Source organism: Harpia harpyja, chromosome 3 (genome assembly GCF_026419915.1).
Source record: "Harpia harpyja isolate bHarHar1 chromosome 3, bHarHar1 primary haplotype, whole genome shotgun sequence".
NCBI lineage: Eukaryota > Metazoa > Chordata > Aves > Accipitriformes > Accipitridae > Harpia > Harpia harpyja.
Window position 1 is genome coordinate 21,753,677 of NC_068942.1, and position 27,993 is coordinate 21,781,669.

Genomic DNA, 27,993 nt, shown 5'->3' on the forward strand with positions numbered 1-27,993 from the left:
GTACACTCTACACAGTAACAGACTACCTCTGGTCTTGAATGGCTGTAGTAATGGTGTTCTTTTTGGAGAACTAAGGTCCAAGTTCTAACTTCCCTGCTGAAGTTATTAGTTCTTGACTCTCCAGCAGTCTTAACAGTACAGAAAAGGGGAAAATACCCTGAAACAGAACAAAGACTAACAAAAGAGGTCATTAGCTTTTATTGTATTCCACTGAGGATTTCAGTGGTATCTTTCAGAGTCATAGAATTATATACTCCTGGTGTATGTTTTTCCTCTTCTTATGCCATACTATTTCATTATGTATTTCCAGGAGGCATTATAATGGATAGATTAAAAGAATCTTAAACATCATTTCTTTGAATCATTGACTTATGTTTAGCTGGAATTCATTTGTTTATTATACTCCAGCTGCTTTGCTGTAATTTGAATTCTCATGTTTGAAGCTTTTAGGAAATCAAGTGAGCAGTTGGCTGGGTAACTCAGTGACCTGGATTACAGAGAAGACATTTGCTTCAAGAGAAGAAAATGGGGTGTGCAGAAGAGTATCAGGCACTGGTGGCAGAGACATTAAGTGTTATGTTCAAGTTCTCAGAAATACATGTCAAAACTGCTCATGTAATAAACATGACATGATACAGTATCTCCTGCTGATTTATTTAGCTTTGTCATCTTTCACTGCCAGGAGGATAGAGCAGAGTAGAAGGGGAAAAGCACACTCAAATTCCTCCTCTGCCAGTGGCTTGTGAAGGGTTTTGTGGGGTTCTTTTAATCACAGAGTGGCAAAAAAAGTCAGTAACAAGTATTCAAGAGCTACAGCTCAGGTGCAAAAATACTAAGTTGCATGACAAATACACATCATTTACTTCACCTTTTAGCCTCAGAGACCATGTATCACTGGATTTTAGAAAAGTTCATGGTTTTACCTTTCCCTTTCTTTTCTCTATGAGCAGGCATTTTCTGATTTTACATTGTAGGGTTCAGGGATTTTTTTTTTTAAAAAGGTACACAACTGAAACTTGTTTACACAGAAGAACATTTCACAAATATTCACCCTTGAAAACCAGAATACATAACTTGACCTAGTAAGTTCTTACAGAACACAATACATGTTTATGCAAACAAACATACGTAATTATCTTAGGGGAACTCTACATGAGGTTAAATCTACCACAGGTGATGCATTTAGAGTGAGTTTTGAGAAAAGGCTCTGAAACAGACAGCCCAAGCAGTAAGAAAACTTGCAATAATTTGATTTTCAAACACCATTAAATTCTGAGTACTCCTTTTGAAGGATTACCCTGGTCAAAGCACTTTCTATTCAATTCATAGTAAACCAATTCATTTTGGTTTTCTGGGAAGAGATGAACTTTTTCAATGTTATACAAAGTTGGTTATTACACCAATCCCCTTTCCCTGAAGGCACAACATCACGTCTATTGGTTCTTAAAAAGGAAAAAGAATGAACGAACACCTTTAACATAACTGCTTTTGAAGACTGCAGAAAGATTCTGCCTTTGCCTTTGACTCTGCTCTAATGGAGAGGCAGAGCAAAAGTCTGAATCAGACTGTATTGCTGCTACAGTGCTTCTGAAGTCATGTGGGAGCTGTGCAGTGGGGACTGCCAGGTTATTTTTCTGTAAAAAACAGCATGAAGGATGACTTTAAAGATAGAAGGGAGATAAGATGAAAAAAGCAGAAGAACCATCAGGGAAGAACAAAAGCAGGAACCAAAAACACTTGAATACCTTTACAGGATTAATACATGCTTCAGAAGGACACTAAGATTACAATTCAAGTGTGTTGTAAATTAAGTTATCCTTTGATCATGTTATTAAATACCTTTCATCTAGGCGTTGGCACCAGCATCCATACACATGGATACTTCTCCTTTTTCCCCAAATTAGCAGTTATGCACCCAAACAAAAGCCACAAATATTCAAGGTAGCAGAAGAAAAGCTTAGGTTAGCCCACTGGGAATAGCAAGCTTTTCTTTTTCTAAAACCAGACCTACATTATTTTAAAACTAAGTTTCAAATGCTTTAAAAATAAGCTTCATTTCTCAATTGCAGGGGGGATGGATTCTACAGAGATTTTCTCCTCATTTAAGCAGCATGTTCTGTTTTCAAGCATAGCAAAGGAAAAAAAAAAAAAGAATATATCAAACATCACTGAAGGCAGCTAACTCATCCAGAAGTAGGCTATAAAAGCTACCTTTAGTAGAAGTCCCAGAGCTTGTTAGTAAGAAAAATACTGAGCTTCAGTTCAGACAAAGCTCAACTACCAGATAGCTAACAGTTGTTTGAGGTACCTTAGCAGGAAGCAGTTGCCACATTCAGAAAGCAGATTTCCCAAATTTCTTAATTTGGGAAGGGAAAAGGGAAGTCCACAGCTACAGCCTTCATAGTTGTGAAGTACTTACTGTAAAAGGAGGCCTTTTTTGCACCTGAAGCAGCATACTGGAGACCTACATTGCAACCCATGCAGCTATGCTCATTTATAACAGGGTTCACCTCAATCTTCTCTTGGGAACTATTTTCAACAATAATCTGCTAGTTTTAAACAGTCTCTGCTTTGCTTTAAGTATAATCCCATTACTTTAAACACTAGGAAGTAGTGCAAGAATTAAATCTGAAAACAGGAAATTTAGGTATAAGTGGTTTATAATAAGGTCACAGGACATAAAACCAAAAGAGATTTCCCTCAGTCTTTGTATTCTTTAAATGCACAACACATTCACTAATTTTTGTATTTGTCAGGTGAAGGAAGAATGAATTAATCAGCATTTAAGTATCTGAAGAATGTATCAGCAAGCCCTTGCTACATTTTCACTCTGATACAAACATGTTGTATACCTAGCAGGCTAGCTTCAAGAAAACTCAGGCACAGTATCCTGAATCCCCTAGATTCATTTGAGTTAAGAACTTCCTGCAGAGCACTCTTACTCCAAATCCAGCAAAGGATTTGAACCTGGTTCCTCTGCATCTAAAACCATTTGGCCATTAGTTACAATCTTTTGAAGAAAGCTGAAACATGATTTAAGTACTGGCTAAGTTCCAGAACCTTATTCCTTCTCTAAAAAGTAAACTTAAAGGTTGAAATTACATCTATTCAATTCCTTAACAAACCTTTCCCTGGGAGAACAGCTGTGGTTGCAACACCATCCCAACTGAGTACAAAAAGAAGATGGAGCAAGTGCACCTTAGCTCTGCTTTTGGAGCTGGTCCTCTGAACAACTGAAAGCCTGCTACCCCTTCACTGGCCTACTGGCAAGGAAGGGCTGTTTATAGAGCCAAAAAGCATAGGAGGTTCAGCCTATAAGCAAAGCATAACACCAGCTTAACAGACAACCACCGTTTGCATATAGTAACTCTACTGACAAAGAATAGTTTTCATCTGATTTCCTGTGATTTACCTACTGAATCCTGCACTTACCAAACTGGAAGTTTGCATCAGCAATTAAAAAAAAGTCAAATTACTGTTTGTGTAGAACACTAATTCCAGGTCATGGTCAGCACTGGGCAGCTGTCAGAATGTCACTCTGAAGTACTACAATTACAGGCACCAATTTGCTTTTACCTCAGCAGCAGGTGGTGGTAGCATTTTGTAAACACTGTAACCAAACAGTTATGCAAGGTATTCCCTCTGGAAGCTTTGTAAGTTGGATTTCACCTGCACCAAAAAGCAGTTAGAAATCAGAAACTGAAGTTAACACCAAGCAGATATCCATTGTGCTGCTTAGTCTCAGGTGTCCTTTTTGGGAGTGGCAAAAGCTGCAGAACCTCCCAGGGGGCTGCCTGTTTATTCCTTGCTTCAGTCTTAATTTAAGGTTTACACTTTTCTTGGCCAAGGAGTTTTCATACACCTCCCAGTGCCAGGCTCCAGCCTTCATAGCCCCCACAAATTAGTATGGTATCCTTCAGAAGCTGGACATAAGCAGTCATTTAAAAACAGAAGAAAACAAGAAAAAAAAAATCAGGAAGCAAAAATAATGCTGGGCAAAAAGTTTAGACCACAGAAGGCATCAGAATAAAGCATTTAGTGTTTTACTTCTTGTTTAAACTGAATTCTGTCAGCACAGCCAGTCTTACATACAATAAAAAGCACAGGCCTGAAATACCTTCTATCAAAATACTAGAAGGCCAAGAAAGGCTTCAAACTGGACAATAACAGTAATGTTTACCTTAAAGTAAAAGACTTTTCAGTCAAGGATCCGATGGGAAGATTGCATGACTGATTTGCTTTCTAAAACGATTGGTGGCTCTGAGATGAGGAGATCGTCCTCACCTAGTGAAGAGTTCTGCTCAGTGTTCACAAAGTTAGGAATGTTAAATTTTGTAAGACAATTTACGTCCTCCTCAAACATTCCACTGCTCCTGGGAACTTCCTGGAAGTGGACGTTATTTTCCAGACCTGGACCTTTCTGACTTTGTTTTGCTTTGTCCAAATGTTCCACTTCATTAATACAGAAATGGAAGAGTGACTGGGATTCTTCAGCTATTTGACGAGAAAAGACCCTCTCCGACTCCAGAGGTCTTCCAAAATCTGCTACAAAGCTATTCATGCGAAATCTTTTTTCAGAAGGTTCTGCATTGCTAGGGAGGAAAAAGAAAAAAAATACAGTAAGCATGAAAGTAGAACTATTTGAGTTCTTAACACCAAATTTGGTTCAGCAACCATTGTGATCAGGAAGGAAGGAAATCCTACAGCTTATCTACAACAAACTTTAAAAGCCAGCACTATTTATTATTTTCTGCTGAAGCTATTTTAAGTCTTGATTTGTCATGATAATTTTCCATGGGAAAAAGTTATCAAAGCCAGCACTCTTAAATGGCACTTCTAGTAATCAATATACTGTGATAATTAGCTCACTGACTGAACTTAGAAATACTCTTCAGTATTTCCTCTTGGTATCAAGTAGTATCAAGTAGTAACAAGTTTTTTAAAATGGCTTATAGAACACTTCCGAGAAAAATCTTTGATAGAGAAAATCTTTGAGACACAGGCAGCATTGCTGTCACTAAAGGCATAATTTGAGTGCGTGGTTGTCCGGACATCAAACCATCTTTTCCACTGACTTAATGACATTCAGATTCCCCAATTAGGAGAGCTGGAACTAAAGACTGCTATAAAGACTGGCGTCTTAAGTCAGACACATAGCCCAGGAAGCACATCTTAATATCTTTCTTGGAGTTTTCTAGAAGTGTTAGCTCAAGCCAGCTCCAAGCTAGATGGAAGTTTTACAGATAGTAATACATTCTTTGTCAGGCTGAGTTTATATGCTATCATCACAAAATGCAAGTTAGTTGCATCTGAAAGGCAGTAGAAGTATTCAGAGGATGGGTAGTGAAAAAATCTAAACATTCTCAGAAGATTAGTTTTGTTAAGTAAGAATTAATAAATCATACTGTTTACATGTGAACATGTAGCAAGTGACACTGAAGCCAAATAGTTGGATGCCTGAAGGTGCACACAGTACTTACAGAGATTTCAGAGAAACACTATACTTTAATTCCCTCGAGCCTGCAGTAGGAGGTTAAGTGCCTACATGCTTTCGAAAGCCTCAGATGGCACCTTCAGAAATCTACCCCTAAAACCTTTAAGTTCACAGGATATCTACCATTAGTCTTTCAGTCATAGTTAATCTTAAAAGATCCCTGCTTCTCAAATGCTCATTTGAAGTGAAGCATGTAGAAGCATAATGTTTAAATTGATGCAAGACAGACCAGTAACTAAGTAATAATCTACCGTATACACACCAGGAGGCAAACAGACTGGAATAATACTGTGGTAGCCTTCAGAACTGACAACTGACATTTATGTATTTATAATGCAACAGAAAGCACCACTCCGAGTTTAAGTTGCATATATAGTTTTGCAAATATGTCACTAAGAGTTTCTATGTAGTATTGTATATTTTTGGATTTTGAAATCCACAAACACTATATTTTTTTATTTTGGGGAGAAATTTTTTTTTTTTAAACTAGACTAGTAACTTGCATAGTCTTGCTCATTACAGTATGCAAGTATACCTCAGTGTATATCTTTTCAGAACACTCAAAATAAGAAAAGCAGCCTCAGAAATCCCAGTTTTACTGTGGAAAGGAACACAGCCACCTGGACAATCAAATCCCTTTTGCAATATTTGGGCCAACAGGACCCTCTGAGTCCCAGAAGCTGCCAACAAGAGAGCAGGAAGGTGAGTGCCAGACACCTGGATCATCATACATACAGAAAACCACCCAAAACAAGCAGTTACCAGTGAACTAATCCAAGCTCCCTTTTCTGGGAATCTCCCAGCCTACAATGCTAGGTTCTGGTCTGCTGGATTCAGTATTAAGCTCCGGACCCTGCCCACTGGACTTGAGTGCGCTGTCAGGGTACAGACCATTTTGCCCAGTATACCCTTCTAACAAGGGCACACTGGTTTGGGACTGACACTCAAGATTCCTTTATAGCTTTAACACCCCTTCTCTCAACACTCCCTGAAGTGACCCGTGGTACTTGGCAAACCATGGAAAGGAATAAGTAGCCAGTTCCTCCAAAATAGCAGGGTTTAGCATCCCAGAGGGAACTTGGGGGAATCTAAACAGATCCTTAGTACCAATCCAGAAATGCAACCCTGAACCTGAGAAACCTTCCTGAATAAGTTTTCAGCAAACACATACATGTTTCTGTAGAAGAAGTTTTTGTTTCAGTGGATCTGCATTTCTCTGAGTGGGTTTAACCCCAAAATCCTTAAAAAAAAGTCATTTCACCTTTACTGCAAGTAGTTCTACAACCTGCCTCAATAGCTGCATGAAGCTTTGACGTTACATCAGCTGATATTTAGTACAGAGAGGTTACATGAACACATGCATTTGTTGCACATGCATTTTTAAGGATTTTTTTTAAAATGCAGAAACAAACGTAGCGTACTGTCTTCTCCCAAGTGATGAATGAGAATACTTTTCAGGCAGAAATTCAGAAAGATTGTCAACGCTTTTTTTTTTTGTTGCTCAAGCTAATGTTCTACACATACTAATACACAAGCAAACAAAAGAAAAGTGCAACAGGCATCATTTCCGTAACTAATTAAATTTCTACCTCTCCCCGACCATATCCTGACCCTTTTCTTCTGGTCTGAGAATGTACCCAATTTTGAACATCTTGTACAATTTTGAGAAGTACATGCTATCATATCCCTTTATAGTGAGCCAAGAAAAGCATACTAGAAAAATCAGAGTATTCTACTTTAGATCCATCCATCTGAACCCAGTTACACTTACCTCTCACATTAATGGTCCTTTAAAGAACAGCCAAATTGACTTACTGAAGTCAGAGACACGTCCATCAATCAGGCTGAATTTCTCCCAAGACCTAGGAATCCCATTAACATCTATTTCTAAAGAAGGGCTGCCAGACAGCTCACTAATGAAATGATGAGTCATGAAGAATCCAGTCAGGTATAAAGACAGAAGATGCAGGCAAACTAAAACCACAGTCTGCACTGGTTTTACAGGTTGGTATTTATGTTCTCCAGTTTTTATATACATGTATCAAAAATAAGAGCAAACAACAGTATTCACTGCCCTTAGCATATTCCTGGATGATGTTTCCAGTACCATACACACTTGGTTATCAAATCTCAAAAAAACCTGCTCAAATGTGTTAAAGGTGCCAACTCAGCATACATAGTAATTGGGCAAGCATTCAAGCACACGGCTCCCAAAGCTGCAAAGGAAGTTTAAAACAAATACAGAAAGGAATAACTGGGTTCTCTTCAGCAAATGAAGAAAAATTATATTAAGAGCTAGACTGGAAGGGACTTCTGGAGGTTTCTAGCTTAATGCCCTGATGAAGGCAAGGCCAACTCTGAATTCAGATCAGGTTATCTGGATGTAGAAGTTGACCAAAGACAGAAGTTTCACAAACTCTCTAGGCAACCTGTTCCAAGAAAATTGATGAAGAAAGCAGAAAAAGTGGGAGATATCAAGCAGGCCTCTGCCACCTGAAAGGACACTTTTACAAGTGTACAAACTTTTGACAAATATCAATATTAAATTCACTTTGTGTATATTTGACTTCATCACTTCTTCCCCTCTCAAATTATTTATGTAGGATACAGACTCAGATGCTCAGTTAAGAAACAAGATCTTCAGGGAAGAGGCAGCACACCAACACTCACAAGAACTTTAAATATATTTGGGAGCAAGGTCTGGCTACTTTATGACAGTCTGTAAGGGAGGCAAAAATACCAGCAAGTCAGTTCTGGGAAGATGAATTCTTCTGCCTCTATTTCCTTCTCACAGAAGGAAAAATTTAGGAGCTCAGAAGAGGCTCAGATGTATGTTATGTCCTCTCTAATATGGCCTGGTCTCTAGAGATGTGCTATTACATGAAGTTTCAGAGCCAGTCTACATATGACTAAATAGCAAAGGGCCTTCAGTAGGCAGAGATAGGCTGGCTGCTTTAGGAAGTGATAAGCACTAACAATTACCTTTCACAATCAACTTCTCATCACTGCTACCTGCCTGCAGGCAATGTCACTCTCCAGAGAGGCTTTTTACTTCTACTTTTTGGCATGCAAGCCTGAGAGGGGTGGGTTCAAACCTTCTCAGAGGAAGGGGCACTGACAGCCTGCGTGCTGTGCAAATGCAGATAAATGGTTGAGGCAAGGCATGGTCTGCACATACTTATCAGCCAGAAAGAACAAGAAAAAAAGGTTAGTTTGTGACTTTCAGGGGCCCATGGTGTTAAACAAATGTGGAGCTGATCTGTACTTCAGCATCTACCGGAATTTCTCAGCAGAAACTAAGACACTCTGAGACCAGGGGAGCTACAGAGTTAAGGGAAGATTTTGTAACTACTACTGATCTACCTTTTGGATTTCAACACACAAACACGTGGAAGCCTGCCAGACTTCAACTTCCTTAATTTAACATCTGCACTGCACTTTATTTTTATATGCTCTGTCAATACTCACATTTCTCTGTTCCACTCCATCATAATGTGAGCCTAACTAGAATGACCCCATTTCTTTGCAGAACAGTAATCTAAAGCCAGCTGTTTGGCAGCCTACCCACCAACTGCCTTCTAGCACGAATATGCATACATGCAGCTATTCCCTTCTCTTACTGCATGCCTATGACTATTTGCTAAATAGGGAACACATTAATACAGTTCTACAGAACTGGTCTCCTAGAAGTGCTTGGAACAAAGATTATTTGAAACAAAGATAGACTGCACCCTTTCATAAGAATGGACTAGAACAAGATGGTGCTGAGCCAGTGCAATGTCAGCACTGTCGCTGCTTGTTTGGGGGCTGCAAAGAACAGACACACCACTTAGCAGGCTGGATTTGTTATTCCAGTTTTCAGACTCACTCTTGATGTGGTGCTCCTGTCTTCGTCAGCAGGGTCAGGACAAAAAACATGAAGATGACAAAAACCGCAAGACCAACCCAAAATCCAATCACAATGGAATCTGGTGAAAAAGAAAAAACAAGATGATCAGTATTTCACCTACACGTGCAGAAAGTTTCCTTCCACATGCAGCATGACTGCAAGCCCCGAAAGACTTTGCAGCTTATTCCTGGGTGGCAAAGAGGAAGGACGACCAGATTTATTGTTTTCTATTTTTAAACAGAAAGCTGCCATTGAAGGTCTCATTTCTAGCCCAAATTTTACTGACGTCTGGACAAACCAGAAACAAGCTGAAAGAGGGAAGACACTGAATTCTCTTGGTTAGTAAAATAAGAGCAGCTCCCTTTATGACACCTGGCCCGTTTCCAAGCATTGCTTTGGAAACAATTTCAGTGCTAGAACTCAGGAGAGAGGATTGTTTGATTTTCAGCAAAAACCTCTGTCCCTTTAGAACAGAACCCCTGCTATTTTAAATTATTTCTGCCCCAGAGCATTAGGTTTCTGCATTTTGATGGATTTCTTTGACACAATAGGTTTAGGAGGATCTAGCTTTCTTTCAGTGGTAATAGGGTTCTGAAATAAACAGAACCACAGATAAAACTATCTGCTACCTCAACAAATATAAATAACCAACACATACAAGACATTTTTGAATAATTTTTAATTTGGGTTTCCAACTTGCATACAGAAAACTGCAATACAACGTCAGAGGAGCCAAATGGATTTGGACAAAAAGAGTCAAACCACCAGTTAATTAAAAGGAAAACAAACACCAATGCAATAGCCAAATATAGAAGTAATTGGGAAGAGCACACACACAGGCAAAAAGCCATAAAGACGTACCTACTGTTCGCATTTATAGCAAATGGACCCATAGATAAATTGCTAGTCCTACTTAAAACAAATCTGTGTCCGCTTATGACTTCAAAGTTGATCCACAGTTGCTTTCAGGAACTTATTAAAAGAGGTCCAAGTGGGACAAACCTATTTCCAGACAACAATCAATTGATAAGCATGGCCCAAAGTTACAGAGCACCAACCCAAAATATGACCTGGTCCAGGACCCACAGTATACAGATACTTTTTCACCTGTCATTTCAGTTAGTTTTTGTTCATGCAAATATTCAAAACTTCCACTGTAAAAGTTCAAAAAATTAACATACAAACATGCAAGAGGGAAGTCTTGGTCAGGACAGGTATCCTATCTGCCCTTAACCTCTCATTACACAGCTACTACTGAACCTCAAAGATCCTTGCCGGCTGTAAAGCTACGTGATGATCTGTCTGACCCAGTGCAGCAGGCACAGCACAGAACTTTAGCCAGCCTGTTCAGTCTCCTACAGGACTAACTGAAGATACCAGAAAACAAGGAATCAGCTATCCTGCATGGTGTTTGACCCCAACGGTTAATCACACTCCTACTGTGAAATATCTTCCCCACTAAAAGGCAGATCTGGAAACTGGAAATCAATTCAAACCATTTGCTCTTTCTCTGTGAAGTCGAAGTGCCTGCTGCAATTTGAGGTTTTCTCCCTGTGAAAATACTTTATCACAATCAAGTCACTCCTTAATCCCTTTTTCTGGTAAGCTAAGGAGGCTAAGTTTCAAGTCTCCCACTGCAACATTTATTCCATCTCTCATCTGCCACATCTACCCCACTCAACCCCCTTTGTAAAACAACTAGAGGGTAGTTCAAGTATAGGTCTCCATGATGGGACGGGCAGGAGGGAAGTTTGTAATACTTTTTGCTTAAAGCATACTGGTATGAGTTTATTTCTGTAATTCCACGCATTATGAGCCCTAAATCATTTTCAGCATCATTCTGTGAGTATAGCCTGAATTCAGTGGCTCAAGATGCATCCTGTGTTTGGCCTTACTAATACACAATGGCTCATGATTATCTACCATCCTACTGGACTTTGTAATACCTGAAAATTTCATCTAAAAAGAAACATTTCCATTAAAAAATTTACCACTCAACCATTTACAGCTACTAGTACCTACCAATTAGTCAGACATGCTTCAATGATATGCAACTGCATTGATAACCAGAATGTAAAGTCTGATCAAGTAAGATGTCTAAAAATTATGCACACAGATTATATTGATCAAGCTGCAAAACAACTCATCAACTAAGGGAAAAAAACAAAAAAAAAGAAGATTCTGATAAATTACTATTCCCCACAAAAATCACACCTGCCAGCATTGTGTGCTGAATAACAAGCCTGTCCTGTGGTTTGTTTGGTGTTCCCCCACCAACAGAATTCCTAAGTTTACTGAGCCTAAAGCTACATCTCCCTTGCTTTCTTGTGGCTCCTGACGCACTTCCAACCTCTGCTGTATCAATTACAAAACAAATCTTTGGATTTGTTTAAAATTAAAGCAGGTGGCCTGAGTTCTCTTCAATATTTCATTTAGGTCTCACTCATTTAAGTGCAAATTATCCGAACCTACTAACTTCTAAACATTTATTCAAAATAAACAGTACATAACACATCTATTAAAAAAATATGGCACATAGGACTACATTTATAATACTGTCCCAAGTTACAAATTGATTGGGAAAGTATCTCATCACTTTCTCAAGTTGCAGTATCAGCCTTCCTTTTCTTCCTAACACAGACTTGTAACATCCTGGCAGCAGTTCCAACTCCCCTGATCATTCCTACCTATTTTACCTCTCTCTAATGTTACTGATGTTTCTTCTGTTCCAAAGGCACAAAAAAGGATTTTATTATTATCTCTACCAGTCACAGATTATCTCCTGGCTATCTTTATCTATTTACTTTCTGAGGCTTTAATTTACAAAACATCTGGTGCCTACTCTTCTGGATTTTCTGATTTCTAGTTCCTGTCTTCACTTCTCCTCAGGCAGAACATACTTTCTGCTTGCAAAACAGCTTGCTTTTTTTTTTTTGTAGTCATATATTTGAAAAGTCAGTGTGGCATTTGAACACCTCATCTTTTCCCCACCTTCACTTTTTTTTTTTTAAGACGTATTTCTGTGTATTAGATTGTTTTGTGAATACTTTTCTACACAGGTGATTGCATAAATTTTTCTCTGCTTTCAGAAAACAGGCTTCTGAATTCCTTTGTATATACATTGAATTATTAGGAACCTCCCCTTGCCTACAATTAATTAAATCAACATTAACCTGAGAGCAGTCCCCAACTTTCTCTTGTGGAATTCATCTTATGTTATGGTTCAAAACAGTGCCCTCTCATTTTGGGTGAAATACCTTGTGTAACAGAAATAAATGAATATATAATAATTTTTAAAAAAATCACACACCTGTAATTTTAAGAGGGGCCAGTGATGTTTTACAGCTGTCCAAGCGTCACTACCAGCCTACATCACCTAAACTGGAGTCCACTCCCCTTTAAGCTCTCCAATGTAAGTTCCAGGCATTTGTTAACACCCCTTCTTTGTTCAATATTCAAGATCTCCTTCTTAATACAACCCCAGCGTAATCTCCTCTCCTCCTTCCTCCCCATCTTAGGATTTCAGTGAAGTTAAATGTCTGACCACATTGCCTCCACATTCCTCGACAGTCTCAACTCATCTAGAAATAGCTAGAACAAGAAACATACAAAGAACATACAATGTCAAGTATCATGCCATACACAACAGACACAGACCATTCCTTTACTAGATTAAACTCAGCCCTCTGAGAATGTATGCAGTAACACCAAAGTAAACAGAGCCAATTCCAATCTGAGTTAAAACGCCCCAAAAACCTGAAAAGGAAAAAAAACCCACCACCACAAACCCAAGGGACTTCCTAGGTGACTGATTCAATACTACTATTAACCTCTTTCGTAAGTACGTCAAGCTGCACCTGAAAAGCAGTTGTTAACTTCTGTCCCATTCTCTAGTAATTGTCCAGAACCCTCCTGCTCTACGAACAGCACAGCCAGACAGCAAAGCTGAGCTGCTACGCTTAGCATAGCAATCACTTTGATGGCAATCCAAGACCTGTTTTGCCGCTATACCTTCTGTAACTATCATTTATATTTTTTTCTCCTGTCATGCTCTTTGACACACTGAGCTAAAAAGAAGGCATGTACATAACACTGCAGCTGCTCTTTGTAATCAGTAATCTTTGTAATCAGGTTTGGCCTCTGATTAAGGGGATGAATGGAATATAAATTAGAAACATGATAAAAGCTAACCTACATTTTTCAAGTACCTAACATTTGTAAAAATACAGACAGTAATCAGCAGACTTTTTTTGGGAAAAAAAAAGGTAAAGTACAATTCAGGCTAAGAAGCAAATTAAGCTCTAGTTTTTTTAAAAGCATTAATAACTTCAAGAAGTTTCTTCTGTCCCTTACAGAGCCTCCCCAAAACCTCCTGACTGTGCAGAGCCATGGGAGATCAGCCTTTCTGGGCTGCTGTTTGCCACTGCAGGCACTCCTCTTTCCTAGTCTGAATCCTCAGCATGACAAATGAGGCACTCCAGCACTGCATGGAGACCCTTCCCCAATACTTCAAAGACTGATGCTCAAACCCTCTCACAGTGCATCCAGCTCAGAAACAAAGAAACAAGATGGTTTGCTTCTCTTTGGCAAAGTGCTTCCAAAACACGTCCAATAATTCTGAGTTTGTCTGTTACTTTTTTTCTTTTTTTGTTTCCCCCCTCCACAACCATCTCCCCCTAAAAAAAAATAAATAAATAAATAAAAAATTCATAGAAGCCAAAGCTATTGTCTAGATTTTAAATAAATGTTGGTCCAGCTGTACTAGCTTGTCCTAGCTATATTTCCTCTCAATTCCTACCCATAATTTTCATCTCTCTGGTTCCTGTCCACCACTTGCGACTTCTGCTCCAGTATTAGCAGAACACTGAATTTAGCACACTTCTCATATGAAGAAAGTCCCAATGATAAAAGTTCCTTCAGAAGGAGAAATTTCTTCTTTTGTTTTAAATCTTTTAAAAGCCTTAAGTTTATTTTCTATGAAGAAAAACAAAAGCAGTAAGGCTGCCCACCACTGCCTTTTTAGCATTAACAGGAACAAGAACAAGGCAACACAGATCATACCAAGTAGTCACCAGAAGCAGCACTGGCTGTATTTGCTGTTATAAACTGTTCCTGATAGTCTGATATTCCTCAGTATTGACAAATTTCTACCACAGCCAAGAAATCCATGGTTCTCAACTGCACAAGAAAAGCAGTCAACAAAAGGACACAGAATAATAAACAATTATAATAATCTAATAAATAGAGTAATACCTCTAATTGCTGAGAATCCAAGAAATTAGGAGAGAGATATGTTTGTACAATAATCAGTTACAAATGAAGAGCAGGAACATTAAGATGGGGAAGCTCAGCTGCAATAAAGTATGTCTCTACTGCACTTACATTTATGAGCCTTCAGGCCTTCAAATGACACTGGTCCGTACTCATAGTACTCGTACTCCCAGGTGTAATCAGAGTTAGAGGAGGCCTGCTGGGAGGTTCTGTTAGAAATCAGCCTCAGGGCAGACATCTCGCACCTCAGTAAATATATACCTGAAATGAAATGCGTTAATAGACACTACATACTTCTAGCACATCTTTTGATTTTATAAAGAATCCTTTCTTATTTACAGGATCTCCTCCTCATCACTGTTCCCAAGAGCAGCCACTCATGCTTACAAAGGCTCGCTCTCACCTGTTACTTCAAAATCCAGTATCACTGCCTCATCAGACAAGGCTATCACATCCCCTCCCATTCCTCCCCCAGTCTTGGCTGGCCAACCACCAGTCAACACAGAGCTTCTCTTCCATGGAAAGAAGAGAACCTACGTTCACCTCCAGAGAGGCCTGTAAGTGTACAAAGTATCAAACCCAGGCTCCTCAGATTGAATATAGCTTTCACAGCTCAAAAATAGTCAATACCAAAGACCACCAGCCTCAGCATCTTAGGATAAATGCTGCCATAAAAATCCCAGTGGAGAACTGGCCAGACTACCAGGCTCAAAGGGTTATATTATCCATACAAAGTCCAGCTGGCAGCTGGTTGTCCATGGTACCCCTCAAGGACTGGTACAATGAAATGGAGTGCAGTTGTAGCAAGTTCATGGATTACGTGGGGGACAGTCAAGAGGCTGGAGCACAGACTGCTACTCAGAGGGACCGGGACAAGCTGGAGAAAGGGAGTGACAGAACCTCATGAGGATGACCAGTACAAATGCAAAGTCCTGCATCTGGGAGGGAATAACCCCCTGCAGCAGTACAGGCTGGGGGCTGACTGTTGGGCAGCAGCTCTGCAGAGAAGGACCTGCGATGGACAAGCTGAACATGAGTCAGCAACGTGCCTTGTGGCAAAGAAGGCCAAGTACGTACTGGGCTGAATTAACAAGAGTGTACCCAGTAGGTCAAGAGTTGGTATCCCCAGTAGTAGAAAGACACAGACATGCTGGGGCAAGTCCAGTGGAAGGCCGCCAAGATGGTCAGGGAGCTGAAGCACAGGATGCACGAGAGCCTAAGGGAACTGGGTTTGTTCAGCCCGGAGAAGGCTCCGGGAAAGACCTTAATGCTGTCTACAGTTACAGTCAGAGGGTGCAGAGATGATAGAGCCAGACTGGAGATAGGACAAGAGGAAATGGCCTCAAGTTGAGGCAAGGGAGATTTAGGTTAGATATTAGGAAAAATTTTTTTACTGAGAGGGTTGTCAAACATTGGAATGGGCTGCCCAGGAAGTGGTTGATTCACCATCCCTGGAGGTATTCAAAAAGTGAGTGGACAGGGTACTCCAGGGCATGGTTTAGGGGGCATGGTTAATGGTTGGACTCAATGATCTTGAAGGTCTTTTCCAACCGAAACGATTCTATGATTCTATGACTCTTCTCAGAGGTGCACAGTAAGAGGACAAGAGGCAATGGACACAAATTGGGAAACAGGAAATTTAAGTCAGACACAAGGAAAAATTTACCTGATCTAGTTGAGCATAGTTTGAGCAGGAGGTTGGACCAGATGACCACCAGAGGTCCCTTCCAACCTAAATTTCTCTGTGCTAATGAACAGCTTCAATATGCCACTAGAGAAGGAAAATAAAACAGGAGTGATCTTCCCCACAGATTAACAAAAACTGCAATGCAACATGAAGCATCATTAAATTGTCTCAATAGATATTTCTGTCATTACCATAACACCGCACTAGGGATTTCCATTTTGCAGAGCAATTTTTTCAGAATATTAGACAGTTTTATGCACACCAAAAGAGGGCACATCTCTGCACATAACATCTGCTTTAGCAGCTGGAGTCAGGACATCCTACTTGAAACATATTACAAAATACTTTTTGTAAGAGCAAATTGAGCTTTGGGTAATTTTGCATTCAATTAAAACTCAGCAGGGTGAAGACTTCATGCAGTTCCTAAAACTATTGCTATCAGTTGTCCTGTGGACAATGAAACTTCTCAGAGCACAAAGTCAAATCCAAATAAACTTTCTTGAAAAGAAGGGCCCCTAAATAGCCATGTCACTCAAAAGAACTGAACCTTCAGTCCTTCCTAAGGATAATTAGATTGATTAAGGCTGTGCAAGTAAAGTACATCGTTCAAGTGCTAGGAGGGACATGCATAAAGAGCAAGAATCAGGCACAAAATGAGGAACACAAATTCACCCAGGGAATATGAACAGCATTTCAAATTTGTGAAAAAGTTCTTTCTGCAACTATTTCACCATCAGCAGGAATGCCTCTAAACAACTTTAAATAAATAGTGAAGTATGCCTGAAAAAGTAACCTTCATACTCAGTTACAGTTTTCAGAACCTTAAACACCAAAACTTGACTGGCAAGCGATAAATCCTTTAAAACAAGAAATGGATCTATTTTTCAACTCAAACCAGCTTAGTTTTCACAACGAGCAACTTGCCAACAGGGCAAGGAGAAGCGACCAACCCCATTCTTGGGTAAGGATAAGGAGCTTCACATTACCCTCACCCTCCTTTGACCACTCAGAAAGCTCCCAGTGAGAATAAATAGCCTGAAGCACAGAGGAAAAAGAAAAAAGACGGCTATAATGGACAACCCAGTTCATGGCTGAGGGTGTTTCCAATCCTCTACTTCCAACCCTTTAAGGACATAACAGAAAGAGGTAAGTCTAACTTTAAGTGACTGTGTTAACAGTAAAGTTCCTCCTTTGCCTTCCCAATAACTAGAAAACTAGGAATCAGAGACTATGTCTAATTAAGCTTTAGACAGAGTTTTTCTTTTTTTTAATCAACTAAAGCAACTGCTGCCTCTGCAAAAAGCAAACAGCACACAGAAAAACCTAAGATTCCTGTCCTAGTTTGCTCCCATCTCAGCTCTGTCAGTTATCTCTTACAAGATTTTGTGTTTCATTTTGTGACTGGGCCCTAAGAGACTACATGGTGCTGCACAGGGTTCCCACTATCTTTTTTCCCCGTCTCCTTAATGTTTGGTTGATGAAGTGTCTGTCTCTTGACAAATTTTATTAGCATATTCCTGTTTAAGGGCTGCTTTTCTCTCTTATAGCCTTCCAGAGGAGTCTTTCATTTAAATATTTCTCATATGGCATCACCAATGTTCATCATCACCTCCTCACTTTTAGTATTATATAAAGAGCTGAACTGGAATTTGCAGGCAGAAAACATCAGAATAGCGTATATGAACAGTCCAAAAAGCGTTTCTTCTTCCACTTCAAGTGCAGGCAGATGGGATTAATTGGGCCACCTGCAGATGGGATTAATTGGGTCACCTGCAGTGACTAGATCTCTCCCAATCTAGTCACTAATGTCCATTTATGATTTATGAGGAGAATAGCCACTTCCAGGATACAAAGAATCTGTCCTGGTTTAGTCTTAGGTTAGGACCAGAAGCTCCAGTGTTTCACCACTGACTACAAGCATTTCTAGACTTACTTCCACTGTACACAAGCCACTGTCAGAGGGAGAACTGAAACGTGGGTCACCAGCTCCCAGGCTAACCTGTGCATCAGGCTTTGTGGGACATAAAATATGCCTCTAAATCATCCAGTACAGCTAAGCATAAGCATTGTCTCAAACTAGCTTACAGCTCACTTGTAAGCTTTGTCTGTCCAAATGCCTCCAAAACCTCAGCCTGAAACATGCTAAAACAAGTATTTTATTCTACTTAAAAAGCCAGCCTAGCATGGTGAACAAGGACCAGCACAGCAAAAGCACTGAATATTAAGACCTTGCACATCCTGAGGAAGAGCAAAGCAAAGCAGGGCGAGCTGGCATGCTAGCAGCCTGTCAGGTGCATTTACCAGGCTGCAGCAGGTCATGGGAGGACTGCAGGTTCCAGATAAGGGGTTCAGGGAAGGAATTCCCCCAGGAGACACACTCAAGTGCTCTTTCTGCCAGGAATGGACAGCAGTGATTCATCCCACATGCTCTGAGGCATGACAGGAAGCTCTTCTCACTGACCTTGCTGAGGGCTTTTTGGGGGAGCACAGGAGTTTAAGGCAAACATGAAAGCCCCTCTGCTGACTTTGATGTGTATGGATGCAGATAGCCTTTCCTCACCCTGGCTCATTTCCTTCAGGAACAAGTAAGTGAGCAACAAAAAGCTTTACTTTGATCAGTCAAGATACCCGAAAGCAGGGCCGTGTTCAGTGCTGCCAACCAGGAGATTGAGGCAGGTCAGTTTCTCGAAAACTAAAAAAGGCAAGTGCTCACAGCCGCCTTCTAAAGCATCGGGTTGCTCTCTGCAGATAAAGGATGTCAACAGGTACCCAGACACTCCCCAGGGAGACACGACACAACTGCAACTCCTGGAGCTGAATTATACCTTAATGAGAACTCGTTTGTAACCTGTGTGAAAGTTTGTAAGGTCACAGCTTGCCTGCCAGTTTGACCATTGGGCTATATTTGCACAAAATCCGCATCTTTGAACTGCAACAGCAAGGCATCAAACACTGCTGCAGTTGGACTATTTGCTTCAATCTGGACATTACTGACACATTGAACAAAGCTCACAGCCACTTACCTTTCAAAATGAGTCACTGTAAAGGCAAAGCTGCACACACACCTGTGCTGGTTTTGGCTGGGATAGTTATTTCCTTCATAGCAGCTAGTATGGGGCTGTGTTTGGGACTTGTGCTGAAAACAGTGTTGATAATACAGAGATGTTTCCCTTATTGCTGAGCACTGCTTACATAGTGACAAGGCCTCTTCTGCTTCTCACACCACCCCACCAGTGAGTAGGCTGTGGGGGGGCACAAAAAGTTGGGAGGAGACACAGCTGGGACAGCTGATCCCAACTGACCAAAGGATATTCCATACTCTATGATGTCATGCTCAGCATATAAAGCTGGGGGAAGAAGGAAGAAGGGGGGTGGATATTCGGAGTGATGGCATTTGTCCTCCCAAGTCACCGTTAGGCATGATGGAGCCCTGCTGTCCTGGACATGGCTGAACACCTGCCTGCCCATGGGAAGTGGTGAATAAATTCCTTGTTTTGCTTTGCTTGCGTGTGCAGGTTTTGCTTTACCTATTAAACTGTCTTTATCTCAACCCATGAGTTTTCTCACTTCTACTCTTCTGATTCTCTCCCTCATCCCACCAGGGGGGAGTGAGTAAGCGGCTGTGTGGTGCTTAGTTGGCAGCTGGGGTTAAACCATGACAACACCATACCTGAAGCACAACTTCATGGCTTACACCATCACTGGGGCCACAAAGGCAAATCTGGTGTTGTGTACATCTGAAACTGGCCTTGTATGTAACTAGCAACAGCTACCTCCAAACCTGACCTGCATGCACAAGAATAAATCCATGTGGACTGGTCAATGTACTGTTCGTTTCTGAAGCAAGAGAGACTACCAAAATGGTAGACACAAGCAACATGGTAAATTTTCAGTCAAAAACTATATTTATTTTCCACATACTTCCATTCTGCTTACTGCCATAGAGTCTAAGCACTTTATAGTCTTCATACAATAAATGAACAAACTGTTGCCCCCTCGAAGACTGTGAAGATCCCAAAAGCCAGGGAGGTAAAAAAAAAGCTAGCTACATTTCAAACTATGAGAAGTCCTACCCTGAGAAAGCTTAGCACTACACCCCAATGCATCAGCTCCATCAGCTAGGCAGTACAATTAACCCAGAAGTTGTTGGCTATGAGAAGTTAACAACTCAGGCTGTTCCTATATCCCCTAAGTCCCCATACCAGCAACAATATTCTGCATGGAGAGGAAGGGAACCAGCCACCACCACATTCCTTTTTACTCCATCCCAAGGACTAAAAGGTGAAATCAGAGGAAAAGAAGTTAATGAAAAAAAAAAAAAGCACAGACTTATTTACTCTGCACTGCATCAGCTGAAAGGTAATACAAATCTCACCTTTCTACAGCCCTACCACACAGCTACTGCACTGAACAAGCTGTGCCACTCCCAAGACTGACGAGAAAGAAGTCTGCAGGAAATACTTAACCAAATGGTCCTTGATTCTTGCTAATTCTCAAGATCCTAGACAGGCAGGATTTGAGATCAAACTTGTGGTCTTTTCAGGGGAATACCCAATCTTCCCACCTGCAATAAAAGAGAGGAAAGCAAGCTACACAAAACAAGTGAAATTTAGCAAGAAAAATAGAAAGATACCTGAAAAGTGACTGTACAATTAAAAATGAATCATACATGCCAACTTTGAGTGCATGGTACCTGGGACTCTTCTTGGAGAGAAAAGAAAGTACCAATGTTAGCAGTGGTTATGTTTGTGATTGATGCTCACAAACAGCATCATCTGCATGAGCTGTTGCGCTAAAATAACAAGAATGATGCTGGATTCATCACAAAAGGATTTTATAACAACAGTAAAGAAAAATGCTGGTTTAGTCACTGCTTATCCTGGGAACTAAGGATGAGAAAGGACAAAGTTATAGACATCTGTGCCTCATGCTACTGTATTACACATGATATAACATACATTTTATCGTCCTTATAACTGTGTAATGTAAACTAGACTCCAAGAATAAACAATTTATACACCACACAAATTCTCATGAAAATGTCTTATTTTCCATGTACTGATGCTTAATATCTTGCACTGTGTGTGCTGCAGTGTAAAAGGAGGTCTCCACACCATTGTATACAATTTACATGGTAATTGTACAGCTACTGCTTGTACTTAGTTTAAAAGCGATGACATTATGACTTTAAAGTAAAATTTAACAAATAAAAGACCAAAACAGCTTGCCAAGTATTTTCCTAAATATAATAACGATATATGCAAACACTAGCGCCCACTTAATAGTTCAACTCAGTAGGGGCCACCTGGAAGTTATGCAGAAACTAACATGAAATCATACCATACTATGAGTTCACAGAAAACTATATGGATCTGAAAATAGATAGAGCAAATACTACACAAGCTCATTCGTAAGCCTTGTCTGAGAAGACAGCTAAATTATACCCAACGTGGCATCACAGAAGCTATGCATTTCCTTTTGCTCTTGAAAAGTTTCAGTCCTGCACTGACAGTAAAGGGACATGGAACAGTTAGTACAGAGCTACTGGGACTTGCTCCCAAAACACACTGAAGCAAATAGCTTAGCTTTTTTTACTAACTCCAATACCAAAAGCCTTAAAAATTACAGCCAGAATATACAGTCTTAAGAGACAGTATTATCTACAAATAATAAAGATATGGTAGCCATAATTCCATTTATTTCCTGCAGCTAGGTCAGAATTACACAATCAATCCATCATCTGGCTTCAATGTATGAAGTTGAGCTTCAGTTGAGCTCAGAAAACATTTCATTTTGACATTCAGGATGGCAAAAACTGATATTACAAGAATTCACCCTTCCACCCAAATAATACATCTCTACACAAAAAAAACCCTAACAAGTTGACAGTTGTTACAGTCACAGTAGGAAACAAGAGTAAACCTTTCTTTTAAGCAAAGAAAAGTCTATTTTTCTGAGAAAATAACAGGCTTAAATTTCTGAGCATTTTTTAAGAAGTAAGATTATGCCTTCAACGGCCTTTTTCCAGACATGCCCCAGCTGAACCTCTGCTGAACCTAGTTCTGGACACGGCTCACGGACACGGCTCACAGACACGGCTGCAGACACAGCAGGAAAGGCTGTGTCAGAAGAGAGCTCTGGGTATTACTGAGCCTATTTTCCTCTCCCCACTAAAAGCCAACCTCCTCTTAGATGCGCAGGTATGGCAGCTTGAAAATCCAAGTTCCCTCAAGACCAACCAGACTAGAAGAAGTCCTATCAGTAAGCACTAAAGTACTGAGACCTTTTCAGTCCTGTCATGTTACAAATGCTGACATCAATGGTATATGTAAGTATATTCAACACTTTCCAAAAAGAAAGGCTGCCTTTACCACCAATTTTAACGTTTCACACTACAAATTTTTAACCTTTAACCTTTCAGTAAATATCACAGATAGAGGTCCCAGGCTGATTTGTTACAGAAAGCCCTGAAATGAAAGAGCTCTGGCACATCCGCTAATGAGGTAAGAGTAAACCATAAAGCAAGTTTGCAACTGGCCTGCCCTGAATGCCTCTGCTTTCGGGCTGCACTACTTTCCTGAACTTTCATGGCTTGGCAAAGTAGTCTTTTTTATTTTATTAAATGTCTCTCTTTATTAGCTTTATTCCCACAGAAAGCTCAGTGCTGAAATGGGGATGTTTTGGATTCCTTGCTAACCCTGAAGTCTGTCAATCTGATGCCTTATTCTGAGTAGAGAGAAAGGAAATCTTCCCCCCCTCCACACTCTTGCTATCAGCCCACTGCAGGTCAACCAGAATGGCTCCATCAGAATATGAGTTAGCTGTAAGAGTTGTTTTTAAAATACCTTCTATTTGTGTTATCACGTAAGAAGCTATAAAAAAAAGCAGCCTCCATAGTAGGGACAAAACAAACATTATAATTTATCATTTTTTAAAACTAAAAGATAACACTAAATTTGAAAGCAAAAAAAACCCCTCTTACTGTGAAAAGAATTTATGTCAATGCACAAAACCCTATGCATAGGGTTACTAGACTAGATTTACTCAAATTGGCTAGTCTGCAAGGCATGAAGAAACACTGGAAGCATAGAGCTCAGTGTAGCCAAAAGAACAACTGAATCCAAGAACAGAGGCACCCGGGAGTATTTGAAATAACCCCAGGCTGACCATTTGTAACAGGGGCAAGGCTGAAAGAAGGAACTACTCTTGTGTGATTGCTTCTGGGAAACTCAGCGCTGATTAACAGCTGAAATTACCTAGGCTCCCTTTGTGTCAGTCACCTGGGCCTGAAGACGCCCTGTGGCAAGCAGCAGAGGTGCTGCTGCTGCACGGGCCACCCTTACCAAACCTGCAGGGTGCCCTATCGCAATATGTATGCCAGCCCCGGGTTTAAATACAGAACAGCTGTTCATAGGGCTGCACAGCCCAGAAAACGGATAACTGTGTTCAGGCCTCATTTCATAGCTCTGTTTTGGCTTTGCGTCAGTGAAAAAAAACACCAAAGTGCTGAGGCTGACAAGCAGAGTGGAAGCTGAGTATATTTCCCCTCTCCCATTACAAAATAAGACTCTAATCTTCATGTAATGTCCATCTGGTTTGAAGTACAGGCCACAGCACACCTCTCGTAGCACCTCTTCACTTCTCAGTGGTTCTCCCCACAGAAATAGTTTTGTTCCTAGTCTACACTGAAGCCAGGGGAAGATAAACTGGCAAAGATGAAAAAAACAAACAAACAGGTACAATAGACCATTTGTTCAGAGCTACTCCCACACTTGTGTATCTCAGCACCATGGTTTAACTGTGCTATGGTGGAAAAATCTTCAGCTTATGCTCTCACCCACACTGGGTCTGTGAAGCCATAATCTCTCAGATGCAAAGTAACGCTTGAGCTTTTCAATTTGAAGTCAGTTATGTATTACGTTTCCTCAAGAGCTAACAAAATAAAATAAAAAATACAGCTTTTCTTGAAAACTTCCACACTTGGATGACAAACATTTTCTGAACTTTTGTAGTTAGCCTGTAATATGATGCAGAAATTTTGCCTTAATCTGTTCAGTGAGAATTTCAAACAGTCACTGAAATGGAGTTGTTTATTAAAAGTCAAACTGGTTTGGGATTTTTCCAACCCAGAGCTGGTTTTTTTTCCCGTCTTTAGATCTAATTTTTTGCTCCAGTGCTGCTGAAGAAGCAAACAATTTATTGTAGTCCCTCAAATACAAATTTCTTTTCAGGTAAATCAGACAGCAGTACACGACTCACAAGCACACATCTGAATTCACCCATTATTAATCCCTGCCACATCTCTGTGCTACACCAGGCTATAAACAAGTAACTAGGGACCAAGGAAACATCATTAAAAAGTACAACCAAGGCCCACTGCAGTGAGTATGCTGGATAAAGTCTTCATTTATTTGTACTAAAATTTGTACTAAAATTTTACCAGTAATAGCTCATATTATTGGTTCAAAGACTGGAAATTTGATTTCAACGGTTGAACAAGCTGCAAAAGTGTCATCTGTGCTTCACCTTAAAACCTCTTCCACCACAAAGTATATGTGGACAACCAGCAAAAGAATAGGTACTAAATGACTTTGTCCAGCTCTTAATACTCTGGATTATTTTTTTCCTTAAAAAAAAAAAAAAGAAAAAAAAAGGTATTCTCTTGCAATAGCTTGATTTATTTTATACATTTCTGCTTGTGATTGATACGCCCAGAATGTCTCATTATTTTCGGCAACAACAGAGCCAGGCTGTCCTCAGTCAATGGACAGTTCTCCTGTCATCTTTCTAGGGGTAAATTTACTCCTGGGGTAAAAAATTATCTTGACTCTCTGATTAGGAACCTGAATAGGAAACCACAAATGGACAAGAAAAAACAAGAAGTATTTAAGACTATTACCTGATTATCTCCAAGCAGAAACCAAAACATCTATTTATTTCCACAGCGGTTACGTAAATCTGCATCCCTGTGTATACAGCCTCTGGGGAGAGGCTCAAATGAGAGTAACAGACAGGAGCAAAGGGAGCAGCTCCAAACAGAGCACTAAGCTGGAAAACACACCTGGAAATAGAAGTGCCTCAATGTTCTTGCAAACAAACCCCAACCAGCCCTGCCAAGGCAGTTTAAGACAGCATTGGCACTGCTGTCCCATCCCTCTATCAGCTACAGCTGTTGCAGGAGAAGTGGCAAACTAATGGTGTGCCTATGCTTCCAGTCACTGTCCAGCGTTAAGCACTGGACAAGGTTGATATGCCAGGACAAGCAAATCAAATGTCAGGGAACAGAGACTGTTTGGAGGGAAGTTTTGCCGGCTTGTCATTGAGGTGATCATCTCCAGCAAAAAAAGGGCAGACAGCTCAGGGGAGGGACCTGAACCGCCTACCATACCAGTTGCTATCAACAGGGGCTGCTCGCCAGAGAAGGAGACTGCTAAGACGACGACTTGTTAAGAAAGACGCCGTTAAGTGAGAAGGAAGGGAGGGGGAAAAAAACAGTATGAGAATCAGCAGAAGACTAGGGAAGCGCACATAGGGGAAAGGGAAGTGGGTAAAACTGAGAACAGGAAAAGTAATCCAAGGCTACATAGAGACATTCATTCCTTCAGTCTGAAAGCATAAAGGGAGATGTCATCGGGGGGGGGGGGGGGGGGGAGCACTGCAGCAAACATACCACAACAAACACACCGCAAACTTTTTTTTTCCCCCAAAAACATTTTAGATTAAATTTTTAACTTCATTCAAATGCTCAGCAGTCAGAGCAGAATACAACATACAGTCTGGGGGGACCGAAAGTAACTTCCACGTATTCCAAGCAAGCTATATGCTTTTGAATACACAGACTTCCTAACATCAGAAGAAATGACCCCGTTACAAATTCAGAAACGTGACACAACCTTTCTGCAGGCGGCATTTTCCACATCCGTCAAACGAACAGTGCCACCGCAAGCTTTTTATATTATTTCAAATAAAGTAAAAATTAGAGGGATACCTCAGACCTTAAGGCTTGCGAACGTCGACAGCAGTCGGTTTCGAAACCACCCCGCCGCCTGTTAACGCGGGCTGAACTACAGGTACTCGGGGCAGCGGCACCCCACGCCGCGCTCGGGGCTTTCCACGCCGCCCAGCCGGGAGCACCCACCCGCGCAGCGCCAGCCGCGGCGGCGGGCCCCTCCGCGGGGCAGCGCGGAGCGGGCGAGGCGAGAGACGAGGCGAGAGACGAGGAGAGGCAGGGCAGCACCGCCCGCCGCTCCCTCACCCCCCGCCGCAGCGCCGTCCCCTCACCGCGCTTACCCGCACCGGGCACGTCCACCCGCGCGCCCCGAGCCGCCGCTTCGTCCCGGGCGAAAGGCGCAGCCCCCCCCGTCCCGTCCCGGGCGAGTCAGCCCTGAGGGGGATCCGGGCGGGATGAAGCCGGCGGGGGGTGACGCCCACCCCCGCCCTCCTACCTGACCGGGCGGCGGCAACGGCCGCGCCGCGCTGCGAGCGGAGCCGAGCCGAGCCGGACCGGACCGGACCGGACCAGACCGCGCCCCGCCACAGCCAATGAATCAGCAGCAGCCGCGGCGACCCAGCCCGCCCGGGCGGCATGGCATGGCCACGTGACGCGCCCGGGCCAATGGGCAGCGCGGGCGGGAGCGGCCCCGCGGGTGGCCGCAGGTGCGGGCAGCGGAGCGGGTAGGGCTCTGCGCCGTGAGGCGTCCCGCCCGGAGGGACGGGGGTTCGCGTCCCGCCCCGGGCCAGCGTGAGCGTCTGCGGGCGTCGAGGGGAGCGTAAGGGAGCAGGGAGCTTGCACGGCTTCTGGCAGGGGCAGAGCAGCAGTTGGGAGTAACCCCCGTGCGTCTCTTGCCTGGCAGGAGCACGCACATCCCAAGGGGGAACGTTAATTTTGGAGGGTGAGGAGGGCGGAGCAGGATGGAAATGGAGGGGCCAGCCCGTTTGCGTATGGGTAGGCGCAGGGCCCCCCGCCATGGGGAGCCGTTGCAAGTGGGGCCCTGGGCCGGTTGTGAGAGGTGCTCTCAGCTGCCAGGAGGTGAAGGGCAGTGCCTTAAATCTACAGGGATCGTGTGGCCTCTTGGACCATTTCCATCCCTGTGAACCACGGCTTCTTAAGAGACCTTTTTGTAGGACACCTGGAGATCATCTAGGCCTGCTGAAGCCGGGTCAGCTAGAGCATGTTGCTCGGGACATGAGTTGTGTCTTCAGTATCTCCAAGGATGGAGGCTCCACAGCCTCTCTGGGCAACCTGTCCTGGTGTTTGATCACTCTCACCACAAAAAAACTATTTGTCTCATGTTTAATGGGAGTTCCTGTTATTTCAATTTGTGCCCATTGCCTCTTGTCCTGTCACTGGACACCACTGAGAAGAATCTCGCTCCACCTTCTTTACTCCCACCATCAGTTATTCATACACATTGGTAAAAGCACCCTGAGCCTTCCCTAGGCTAAGCAATCACAGCTCCCTTAGTCTCTTCTCATATGTTACATGCTCCAGTCTCTGTACCTTCTTCATCGCTTTTAATCATCTTTGTGGCAATCAAGTGCTGTAATGAATGACATGACTTAATTTTTCAATCCCATACTAGGGAACAAGTCTCACACACCTATCCAATGACACCACCAGCCTGCTTGTTGTGGTTTAACCCCAGCCAGCAA

The 27,993-nt window shown here is 41.8% G+C and overlaps 1 protein-coding gene across 2 annotated transcripts; it reads right to left on the bottom strand.

The window, feature by feature from the left end:
- Window positions 1–644: 644 nt before the first annotated feature.
- Window positions 645–26,861, bottom strand: MRAP2 (melanocortin 2 receptor accessory protein 2). Of its 2 annotated transcripts, XM_052781599.1 has the most exons (6): window positions 26,787–26,861; window positions 20,808–20,905; window positions 16,321–16,425; window positions 14,766–14,915; window positions 9,363–9,462; window positions 645–4,592 (listed from the first exon to the last, which is right to left on the bottom strand). In XM_052781599.1, exons 4-6 carry the CDS (start codon window positions 14,890–14,892, stop codon window positions 4,199–4,201), a joined length of 621 nt encoding a protein of 206 aa, XP_052637559.1. In that variant the 5' UTR covers window positions 14,893–14,915; window positions 16,321–16,425; window positions 20,808–20,905; window positions 26,787–26,861; the 3' UTR covers window positions 645–4,198. The 2 variants fall into 2 exon arrangements, with proteins under 2 accessions (XP_052637559.1, XP_052637558.1); XM_052781598.1 differs by lacking the exon at window positions 26,787–26,861 and having other exon boundaries at window positions 20,808–21,332.
- Window positions 26,862–27,993: the final 1,132 nt, after the last annotated feature.

What these genes read in the sequence shown, in the direction of transcription:
- MRAP2 (XM_052781599.1), bottom strand. Translation starts at nt 14,892, where the DNA reads ATGTCTGCCCTGAGGCTGATTTCTAACAGAACCTCCCAGCAGGCCTCC. An exon ending in AGGCCTGAAGGCTCATAAAT is followed by an intron (nt 9,463 to 14,765) that starts GTAAGTGCAGTA and finishes CTTTTTCACCAG; the next exon opens with ATTCCATTGTGATTGGATTT. An exon ending in ACAGGAGCACCACATCAAGA is followed by an intron (nt 4,593 to 9,362) that starts GTGAGTCTGAAA and finishes TTTCCTCCCTAG; the next exon opens with CAATGCAGAACCTTCTGAAA.